The 12,021-nt window shown below is 36.0% G+C and overlaps 1 protein-coding gene across 1 annotated transcript; it reads right to left on the minus strand.

Moving 5' to 3' along the window:
• Positions 1-5,038: 5,038 nt before the first annotated feature.
• Positions 5,039-9,209, minus strand: LOC581461 (30 kDa spicule matrix protein). Its single transcript, XM_003726146.3, has 2 exons — positions 8,912-9,209; positions 5,039-5,930 (listed from the first exon to the last, which is right to left on the minus strand). The coding sequence occupies exons 1-2, from the start codon at positions 9,019-9,021 to the stop codon at positions 5,168-5,170; spliced, it is 873 nt and encodes a 290-aa protein (XP_003726194.1). The 5' UTR covers positions 9,022-9,209; the 3' UTR covers positions 5,039-5,167.
• Between the last annotated feature and the right edge of the window lie 2,812 nt (positions 9,210-12,021).

Below are 12,021 nucleotides of genomic sequence, written 5' to 3' on the forward strand. Positions count from 1 at the left end.
ATTTTGTAAATGATATCATCAGTTTCTCATTCTCGTTTTTATTTTTATGATTTTTATTATTTACAACAAGAAAAGCATTTTGAAATGATGTGCCTTTAAATGCTAATTTTTGTGTCGATTCTCATTAATTTTTGCGTAGCCAAGCGAGGTTAGGATTCAGGATGGTAAAGTTAAAATGAGAAGGACATGTAAGAAGAATTAGAGACCTGTCACTTGACAAGCGACCTCTCGCCCTCTCACCAGTTAGGACAAAACTATAACCATTATAATTATTGTGGGGAGGATGGATGTACTCTCATGGACCGTTCCTCATCAATACTCTTTCTTAAAATGCCCTCTTCAATAATTATGACAAGAAATCGCCTCCCCTGCATGGGTCTTATAGTCCCTGCAAAGAATTATGATATCAATCATAGATGGGCAAGATAAGGAGGGGCGTGGCAAGGGGTCTGTTCCTCGACGAGTGACAAACCCCAACACCCCAACCCCTCCACTAACCACCCCCCTCGCCCTCTCTCTGTCTCTCTCTGTCTCTCTCTGTCTCTCTCTCTCTCTCTGTCTCTCTTTCTTTCTGGCGAGAAATGGGCGTAAACACCCATCTATATTCAGCTACTGCTCTGAAGATGCAAATGTCACGTCGTACCAAATTATTCAAGCTTCAACAAATCGAATTAATTAAATTTCTAATGAAATGAGTTATTCAATATGAGCGAATATCCGCCACGGATATGCAATAAACTGTGTTAATGTCATGACATGATTTTATGCGTGATTATCAGTGATTAACCATGCAGGGTAAGATATTCCGAACGGCGTTCATTTTGAGCGTTAGTTCATCGTTAATCAAAGGTTTCGTAGTTGAACTTTTGAAATAAGAAATCTTTGAAAGAGTGACTTTCTAATGAATGCATATATACTCCAATTAATTTAATAATAATTATAGTAGTCAACATTTTCTACTGGACGAAACGGAGGTGGCAAGATTTCTTTACACCATATTTTCCTAAAGAAAGTTAAACTGGTTTAATGTTTGACGGAACAAATTATTTCAAATGCTATTATTAATATTATGGCGATGCTTCCTTAGAATCCAGGGAAAATAATCTTTCACAGTTTTTCAAATACCCACCCTTTCTGCCAATCCCAAATCCACCCATGTAAGCGATATTATGTCAGGTCATAGCAAGGCCAATGTTCAGTCTCAGTCTAAAATGATCAAACAGTCTCCTATTTTAGGTAGGCTACATTTACAATGTAGACAATGTTTTACATTCACAAGACGGATACTCATATTATTAACTTATGAGTTAATACCATACAGCTGTTAACACTAAACACCAATAGAAACATAACACAACTGAGTTCTGAGTTCAGCTCATACAGCTGTCGACGCTAAACATCAATTATAGAAACATAACACGACTATATACCTTAATCATTACAGGCATTACATTAATGTAACGTTGGTGAATATCAAGACTTGGGCTTTAGCAATAAATTTCTCAAGCTAATTTTGTTAGATATTGTTTGAGCCTGTGTTGATTCTCCCAAAGCGTTATAATAAAATGTGGGTAACCCATTGGAAAAAAATAAATTAACAAGTCAAGTATTAAAGTTGCAAGATTTTTACAATTCTGTGTTGCTGTATTGTTGTTTTCTTTAATCACCCCCTGTTTATTGACAAGGGAAATTGGATGTGAAGCGAATATTTTTGTTTTACCTTGAAATGATATTTTAGTAACTCATGTGAAAACATCTATTGACTAGATTTTAAGTCAATGGCTTTCAGAAAGTTGTCTTTAGATCACTGGGATTACACTCAAACCCCTGCCAACCGCCTAAACCTGGTAAAATGCCAATAAACGTCGATCGCTCAAATTATAATAATTGGTTTGGAGTGGTGGTAAAAATAGCCCTTGTCTGGTAATTGTCGGAACCTTGCCAAACCTATGCAGCTGCATGTACTCAAATTAAACATAATGTTTTTGAGTTATTTTTGTTTATGTATCTTTATTTGTTTGAATTTGTTTTACCTTGTTATTAAAAGCGAAAGTCAAACCGTTGAAATAAGTTCACCAATATATTGATGATTATTGCGAGGATATTTTTACGAGTGCAGGTCAAGAAAAATTAAAAAATATCTCCCTCTCGCCAGTACCCCGACTTAAACAGCATAAATTATCATTCAGGCTTTGACGCTTTCTGCGATACCGCCACGCCTAATCATGAAACATCCTGACAAAGAATCGTTCAGTAGATCGACACATATTTTGCTCCCCCCCCCCCCCCTCAAGAAAAGATAGAAAATAATAAATGACATAAATGTGATCTTACTCCAGTGAGATTAGTTCTAGTCTTCATAAAAAACGTGTCTCTCATCTCTCGTTCGTGTATTATATCTTCTTTCGACCCGGTTCAAATCTCCGAATTATTTTATAAAATAATCCTATTTGCGACAGGAAATCGCAATCAGGTGCAATCCATTATTGAATAAGGGAACAACTAACAGAGCATGAGTCAATAACAATGTTCCATCTGATCTATAAATATCTTTAAGAGCAGAGTAAAAGTGTGACTCTGACATGAGGGAGGGGTTCTCGAGGCACACTCATTTTGAGAGGGTGTCAACTCGTCTTTTCGTAAACTACGATATTTTGTTTTGTATTCGTTTGTATTCTTACAAACTTGACAAAGAATTATAATGTTGCCAATTTCGTTGTTAGCCTGGTTGATATTTACTGTTTGGGATATTCCGAATAATTCATGTAAAATGACAAGTTTGTGCAATATACCCTGAACTGTGTGTTGTTTTCTCTGCCTCTGCCTCTCTCTCTCCTTCTCTCTCTCTCTCTCTCTCTCTCTCTCTCTCTCTCTTTCTCTCTCTCTCTGTGAATACATTCCCCTTTCCAGTCTTCCGATGATCGTTAACAAGGTTGTTGTTGATGTTGTTATTTCTATTATTGTTATTGATGTTAATGTTAACAAGGTTGTTGCTGATGTTGTTATTTCTATTATTGTTATTGATGTTAATGTTAACAAGGTTGTTGTTGATGTTGTTGTTTCTATTATTGTTATTGATGTTAATGTTAACAAGGTTGTTGTTGATGTTGTTATTTCTATTATTGTTATTGATGTTAATGTTAACAAGGTTGTTGTTGATGTTGTTATTTCTATTATTGTTATTGATGTTAATGTTAACAAGGTTGTTGTTGATGTTGTTATTTCTATTATTGTTATTGATGTTAATGTTAACAAGGTTGTTGCTGATGTTGTTATTTCTATTATTGTTATTGATGTTAATGTTAACAAGGTTGTTGTTGATGTTGTTATTTCTATTATTGTTATTGATGTTAATGTTAACAAGGTTGTTGTTGATGTTGTTATTTCTATTATTGTTATTGATGTTAATGTTAACAAGGTTGTTGCTGATGTTGTTATTTCTATTATTGTTATTGATGTTAATGTTAACAAGGTTGTTGTTGATGTTGTTATTTCTATTATTGTTATTGATGTTAATGTTAACAATGTTGTTGCTGATGTTGTTATTTCTATTATTGTTATTGATGTTAATGTTAACAATGTTGTTGCTGATGTTGTTATTTCTATTATTGTTATTGATGTTAATGTTAACGCTGATGTTGTTGTTTTAAGCCCACTGGATTTTCTTAAAATGTATTTTTGGATACCTCTTTTCCCTCAAACAGAAAAAAGATTAAGTATTGTCGTTTACTTACTACCCCTTCAAAATCTTCAAATTTCTCTTCACAATACTGGAGACGGAACAAAAAATCATAAAATGATGCAAAGGAAGGTAACACCTTGTTCGTATTTTGTACATACATTTATTTGACACAAGATAAGATTTCCTGAAAATGACAGAAAAAATAAAACATTTTATAAGATCTAGATTACATAGTGAATAGTTCATGAACAAGGTACATGTTTAATTCATACAATATTTATTCTTATAATTATAGATTAACCATGGCAGCTTTTATACAAAATAAGTCAGATAAATTCAAATATTTATATCAGAGTTGACATATTTACATTGAATGGTTTGAATATGAAAGACATTATTCCTTATACCGGGATACCCCTGAAAGTCATTTTCAGCTGAGCCTAATACATAGGCAATCTAAAGTATTTGGATCATTGATCAAATAATGTTCAGGAGACTCGTCAATTATGCAGCTTATATCGTATTACAGATATTCACATCAACTTATAGCCTCCCAAATTGTCCTATCTTGGTGAAATGAAAATAGAAATATCGTTTGGGAACATTCCCTTTATATCATTACGTCAAGTGATGGAACACTGACTTAAGTATTAGAAGTTTTTAAGGTAAGGATACATTCATTTCTAAATAGCGTCATATCTGTTACAGTTGTAATAATTTTTGTTTATTTTTTAATGACTATTTGATTGAATATTTTAATCGGCATTTCATGGCAAAGCCCAACGTTGTGTTGATGAGGCGTTTATTGAAAACCATCATGTGCCATCAGATGCCTGTGAAAGATTCTTTTCCAACCTATCTCTGTTGCACACAAGGCGTCATTTATTAGCGTAGGCCTGCGTCAGCGAATAGCGCGTCATTTGACGCACCAATGAGAGAGTGGTATGGTATACAACGTGAATGCAGAATGAACAGTGCGAACATTGCTTTCGACTAACTTTCTTGGAGCCTTTCTTAGCAACTTGAGCTGTTGGAGCCATGATGAATTGTAGGCTTAATCAGCGTGGGCAATGACGCAACCGAAAGGACGCCTTGTGTGCTACGCGCACTCAGGTCATTACTTCATAATTTAAACGTGTAACATCAGTTCTGGGGGGGGGGGGTGTTTCACAAAGATCCTAAATAGAACTTAACTCTAAGTTGGACTTAAAAATTATGGAAAGCCGTTAGCATCTTTGAAAATATTTTGTAAAAGTTATTTTGAAAGGCATAAAAATTTGATTCAAATCATTCATATTTTCTATCATCAAGGAGATTTCATGTTCTGGATGTGGAATTTATAAAAAGTCTATAATACTTGAATTTCTACTTTTGAATATATTTCATTTCAAGGCTCCAATGGCTGTCCATAATTTTTAAGTCCAACTTAGTGTTAAGTTCTACTTAGGATCTTTTTGAAACACACCCCTGGAGGAATGGTCTGTTTTATGGCATCGCCATCCAGGGATACCGATTGTTCCCTTGAGCAGCCCCCCTCTGGTTATATTGCATAGGTCCTTTGTATGCGGGGCGGGCTCTTTGCCTCTCCTCTTTAGTAACTTCCCGTAGGAAACTACCGAAAAATCCAGGTTCGGACAGACGCATAGGGCGGGCATCCTGTTGGAAGAGTACCTGAGGAGCGAAGGTTGGAGGAGGGGTCGTTCTTGGTGCGTACGTGGGGGTGCTGGTATTATTGAAACCGAAACCACCTGTAGTATTGAAGTTGGTGGTATTTCCGGTATCAAACCACGTCGTATTATCTTGCATCATGTTTAAGGAATATTCGCAGATGAATGGAAGCGGTTCCTCGCCTAACTCTGAAACCAAGTAATCAGAAACCTCGATACCATATCCGTATTTCAAGGTGGTCTGCTGATCGATGACCTCACTGACGTACATCATAGCTGCACCTTGGTGAGTGACCAAAGGCTCTCCGTAGAAAGGCTCCCATGGAACGTTGAGGGCGGGTTCACCATTCACCCACTCCCAAGCCAATGTGGTTGAATTGAAGAAGAGACCAACCCAAACCTCTGTGGGTTCAAAACCGTAGAAATTATTGTAGAGGAACTCATGCTCGGCTGCATCACTGATGACTACTAGATGCGCACCTGGGTGACACTGACCGCAGAAGAGGTTAGCTTGAGCGAAGGGCATCCCTTCCAGTCGTATCCTAGCCCCTGTAGCTGTGTAGCTCTCTCCAGATGACATTCTGTAACAGAGAAAAGAAAAGACGATTCTTTTGTTAATAACTTGGACGTATGGATCTGCATTTGCCACTATCCACTCAGGTGATGTGTTAGGGAATTGTAGAAATGGGACAGCCAACAAAGCTGTCTCTTCAATCACTAAAAAACATTAAAGTCAATAAATTTTCTAAATATGGCAAAAGTAATCTATCATTGATGAAAAAATCGTTTTGTTTCGCATCATGGTGAACACAGTTGTCTGTTGTACATGGGCCATGAATTAAGCTACAAACTGTACACTTTGTACATTTTCAATGGCAGTTTAATAATTATTAAGTCTACAATGATTATGTATTGAAGTGAAATTTTCTGTGATTTTCAGTATGATTTTTAATTCATTCACCTAATTTTTAGAACTTGTTTTAGGGTTAAATGAAACTCATCAATATGCATTTAATATGCCTACTACTTTTCAGTCTACTTTTATGACTCAGTCGCTAAAAAGTACTTTCCACCCTCGTGACCATTTGACCGGTGTTCCCGAACGTCTTATATTACAGCATTATTATTTCTAAGAAAAGTTACACGTAATTATTCGAAAGAAGAGACTTAAAGACTGAAATGATGCCTCGCTATATATATATATACTGTTTCCTATCCGATATTATGGGTATATAGTTTATCAAATTCGTGGGTAGACACTTAATCAGTAATCTGTTTCTCAGTGTAATTTCGATTCGCGAGCGCTAATTGTTCGACCATGTCATTTCGTCCATTCCACCCTTTTTCTATTTTGTATTGAGAGTCACGTGACTGAACCACTATATCACGACACCTCCACAGAGAGTTGCGATTGAACGCAAGTCGATCAGCCAATTAATCGCTGACTTACAAACTTATATCTCTTCAGTAAAGGGGGTTGCAACTGATATTGCGTTACGATCAATTTTAATAAATACAGAAGGTTTTTAAGGGCACGGATATAAAAAATAAAAATAAAAAAAAAATTAAAAACAGCAGTAACACGCTTTGGACGCTAAATATATTTATTTCTTTTCTAATCAACATTACCCATTTTGAATTCTCGAAAATGCAGTAATACGAAGTCGAACTCCCTTTATAGCTGGGGCCTTATCGTCAAACGTATAAGAAATATAAAATTCGGGAAACTGATTTGTACTCCCCTTCAATTTTCGACGAACTTTAGTTCATGGCCTTTAAAAAGCAGTTGGTACACTTGCCATGAAATTCAATTATACTACATTACCATCGCTCAATGACCGGTTACTCCCTCAACAAAGAATCAAGTTTCTTACTTGTCACTTTTAAGTATCCGCTTTGTTGAATAGCACTGATACAGAATATCTTATTACATTGCGTAGTACATGTACATTGAGTATAAATCATGTTGTAAACGTATTTCTTTTTAATTACTGTCTTCTTCTCCTTCTTCTTTTTCTTTTTTTCTTCTTTTCCTTCTACTTCTTCTTCTTCTTCTTCTCCTTCTCCTTCTCCTTCTCTTTCTTCTTCTTCTTCTTCTTCTTCTTCTTCTTCTTCTTCTTCTTCTTCTTCTTCTTTTTCTTCGTCTTCTTCTTCGTCGTCGTCGTCTTCTTCTTCTTCTTCTTCTTCTTTTTCTTCTTCTTCTTCTTCTTCTTCTTCTTCTTCTTCTTCTTCTTCTTCTTCTTCTTCTTCTTCTTCTTCTTCTTCTTCTTCTTCTCCATGACTATAACACAACTGAAATGTCCTATATACATCAACCATAACGATAATCAAAATATTTTGAATACACTGCAGTTTAAACAACTAGATAGGCCTAAAGAAAAGACCCCCCCCCCCCGCCCAATGTACGGTATATCAAATTTCTAAGAAAATACTTTCCTTTTGGCTTGATTAATCTTAAGTCAATAACCTGATTTTATGAACTGAGCGCCATGCAGTAATTTTCACCAATTAAATTAAATCACACAAAAAATCAGTGAAGAAAAATGCTCTCACTAATCATACCTAATTACTAATTGTAGGTTGCAAAATCCCTATAATTAGACAGACTATAAAACACATGTCCGTTTTCTTTCTGGCAGCCAATTATTCTATTTATACATGTTTGTGTGTATTTAATTTTTTTCATATACTTTTCGCCAAACTGTTGTTTTTGATGTGTGAAATTGCCAAGTAAATTATAAGTATATAAACTGATTAATTAATTAATCAATTAATAAGTACATTAATTTAAGCATGGATAAAGAAATAATCAAATGGATAAATCATTATATGAATTTTCATCATTATCATTGCCAAACATCAGATGTTGCGTCCCGATGATATACTTCGTAATACAGAAACTGTTATAGATTTCCACTTGAAGAAAAATGTGAATAAAGCTGAATATTATTTGGTCTAAAAAGTATAAACCTCGAAGCCCTTCATTTTACATCTATTAGATGGCGTTTTGATACATATATAATGACAATTTAAAGTGGAGATAAGTTATTCGGGGGACTATATGTTTAAGACAGTTCTAAGCAAAACGATACTTCTTCTTTTTAAGAAAACGTCATATTAACATACAAATTGTGATTTATTTATTTTTGATTTTTGATTTTTTTTTTTTTTTCTCGTAATGATTCTTGTTCCTTGATTGTCCATATTTGAGAATGGAGCGCCATAAATTTGAAGAATATCTACTCATCTTAAAAATCAAGATATAAAAAGTTTACAATCTTCTGCGCAAAGGCTACACTCCTTCCAATGGCCCATCCACAAAACCTAACATTGGTGGCGCCTGGTTGGAATGTTCCCCAGGGAGTGGAGAAATGCATACATTGTGTGTGATCAAGCCTGAATCCGATGACCGGGATAATGATATATTTATAAAGCGCTTGTAGAGAAATCGTCGATGCATTAAGCGTTGTATAAATCCAAGATATTGTTATTATCATCAGATGTCCACTTACTGACGTAGTGTCAAAGTGATATATTAAGAATAAGAGATATTTTCGCTTACCTGTAGCAGCTGCCGTTGTTATATGTAAAGTAGGGTGCACATAATGGTTGTGCATGACCATTAACCATAGATGCTAGGGCCAAAAGGCCAAGAGCTATAAGCCACTTCATTTCTCGATCCTAGTCTAAAACACATACAATCAGGTATCAAATCCTTGTAGGAGCTAGTCGCTCTGTAAGATAACTCAGTAAGGAAGAGAAGAAAATGATATCCCACTTTCACCAAGTAAACGGTAACTCAAGAATGGTGATTGCAGAGGTGGAGTCGGCAATTTATAGTTTCTCGCGTGGGGAACCCCCCTCCCGAACGGATACAGTTACCCCCTTCAGCTAGCCGCGTGCCTGCAGATAACGGGTTGATGTCAATGGGGTTCAGTAGAGCTTCCGGTCGTGCGCACCGCCACAGCGCTATACGTGTGAAGGCCTCAGCGGCGTCTAGAAGAAACGGATGTGACGTCACAATTGGGAATAGGTGACAACCTCGGTCATGTTCGAGATATACGTCCTTGGAAATTATTCATAATTGTTTTCCTTCCTAAGAGAGTAGATTGTTTGTAGAACGATTAATTTCCTTTTAAAGTAAACAGAAAAAATACAGAAGTGTTATACAAGGGACTATTGGTGCTAAGTTCATTGTTATACTTAGGTTTACCTGTTAATTTTTGTTTATTCAAACAAATTTTAACAAAATCATTGTATTATTGATCCCTTTCTTAAGTGGGGAAATACGTAAAAGTAAAGACAAAAAAATCGTGGGGAAGTGAACTTTCATATTATACCCCTTTCCTCACTGTGGGGAAGTGAACTTTTATATTATACCCCTTTCCTTACTGTGGGGTACACCCCCCCCCCCCCCGTCCCCTGAATTTCTGTCTATAGGTTATTCTGTATTTTTGTAAACTTGTTCACAATAAAATGGTTTTATATTGTTGGTGTAACCATTCAATACCCTCCCCTTTCTGAAGAACCAGTAAAGTTCATTAACATAAATTATGCGCTCTCCCTTCTGGGTCGTGCGGGGGAACACAAGTCATACATTGTACCGGACAGAAGGAAATTAATCTTGACTGGCGACTTAAGCTTAACAAAAATGTGTAAGACACGAATATAGAGAGAAATAGAGAGGGGAGAAAGAGAGAGAGAGAGAGAGAGAGAGAGAGAGATAGGGAAGGGGAGAAAATGGAGAGGGGGTAGGGAGAGATTGAGATTTATAAATAATTTTAAAAAGGAGAGAAAATTGGAGAGGTTCTTAAAGGGAAGAGAGGATGAGCGAGAAAGAGAAAAGCCAAGAAAGAGATTTGTTTTTTAAGTGATTTAAGCGTAAAGAAGCATATTGAGATAATGGGAGTCAGAGAGGGAGGTGGAGAGAGAGACAGAGAGAGAGAAAAAAAGGGAGAAAGGGAGAGAGAGAGAGAGAGAGAGAGAGAGGAGATAGACACAGAGAGAGTGAGAGAGAGAGAGGAAGAGAGACAGAGAGTGAGACAGAGAGAGAGAAAGAGAGAGAGAGAGAGAGGGGGGGAGATAGAAACAGAAAGTCAACCTAGAAAACTCTCACGGTCATGATGAGTGCTTGGTGGATCATGTGGATTGCTGTTTGTAGTACTCAGATCGTCGCCGGTAGCAGCTGACTGCAGCTTAACTAATTACTATATAAATTAAAAGCTTTATTTATAGAGGGGCTATAAGGAGGCGCGGGGAGGAATTAGCTGATGTCTGAGTAAGGAGTTTTATTTATCTTATCATTTATTAAAGTTGATTTTGATGAAGCATGATTTGATGATAACGGAACGTGTTAGGTCACTTATACAGTGCGACCCAGTAAAAACGAACCCGAGAATTATCGATGTCAATTATAATTAATAAATGACACATATTTGTAAAGCTTATATCCTCCTCTTTCATTTGATGCAACTCATACGATGCATATTTCACGCATAAGTGATTAAAAGCAATTTGAAGGAAGGAAAACAAAAATTCATTTGGCGGGCGGTATCTGAATTTCGAAGAAAAGTTCACATTTCTAGAAAGTTCATTTTTTGCTCTTTCATCATGACAACTCAATCAGGAAAAATGAGCCAGGAATAACAAAGTTCTGTTTGTTTAAAGTGATGCTTGCATTTCCATTTGATTAAACGAATTCGTTTTCAGTGGCTGCCTGCCGTAGCAAAAAACGGAATTGACAAAAGACTTAACTCCGTTTCGTTGACGATCAGACATAGACGAAAGACTTCATGCATGTCTGATTGTCAACTTCAAAAGGAAGCCTCAGACTTCATATGACTTCTAAAAAGAAGATTTCAACTCCTCTGCTTTAAGAGCTTAGAAAGGGTGTGTGCACTTTGTTCTTCAATCTATAAATAACACCCTCTGTTGATTAATATATCCATGGTCCATGATATGTCTCAAGTCACTCTAGAAACGAAACCACTTCCGTTCGTAATATCTCAAGTCATTCTTATTCACACTAACCATTATAAGGTCAATGAAGAGATCCCAAGTCACGCTATAGCTACCTCACTCACACCGCCAGTCTGACTACAGACCGACTCTATATGCTTATCGAACTATTGCTTTTGGAGTTAACTTTTTGTTGTAATGAAATGTCTCAAAACTATATTCGTACTTTTTGTTCTTCCAAAACAGTATACAGAAGAACAGTATTCAAAATATACATTTTTGTTAATAAATCAAACAATGCTGTAAATAAAATGATAAATAATCTTCAAATAAAACATATTACTACCTCTGAGATAGAGAATTATCAATAAACCAACCATCAAACAAACGATAAAACAAAACAAACCAAAACAGCACCGATTTATTAAAAAAAGTAATTATAAGTTGCTTTCGTTGGTGTGACTGGTGTTCTCTTACTATCTATCAGGTATCACACCTGTCTCTCTTACGCAACACTATTCTATTTCTATAGAACAGCAAACTGGTTTCATCACAGACATGAAATAGTTTTGAAAGAAATGTCACGTGTTGGTTGTCAAAGGGATGATGACGTCGTCTTACAAGTCATTGTTATAGGCATACCTGAAGGTCTTTAGTTCAAGGTCAAATCTAAGGCCAACAAAGGTACCAATAAGTGAACCCACTGCGTACTAA

The sequence above is a fragment of the Strongylocentrotus purpuratus genome, unplaced genomic scaffold, assembly GCF_000002235.5.
Source record: "Strongylocentrotus purpuratus isolate Spur 01 unplaced genomic scaffold, Spur_5.0 spur5_scaffold_17, whole genome shotgun sequence".
Classification (NCBI taxonomy): Eukaryota; Metazoa; Echinodermata; class Echinoidea; order Camarodonta; family Strongylocentrotidae; genus Strongylocentrotus; species Strongylocentrotus purpuratus.

Bases quoted from the DNA above. Each gene is read 5' to 3' on its own strand.
- LOC581461 (XM_003726146.3), bottom strand. From the start codon at position 9,021: ATGAAGTGGCTTATAGCTCTTGGCCTTTTGGCCCTAGCATCTATGGTT. The intron at 5,931-8,911 runs GTAAGCGAAAAT...TCTCTGTTACAG, and splicing joins AACAACGGCAGCTGCTACAG to AATGTCATCTGGAGAGAGCT.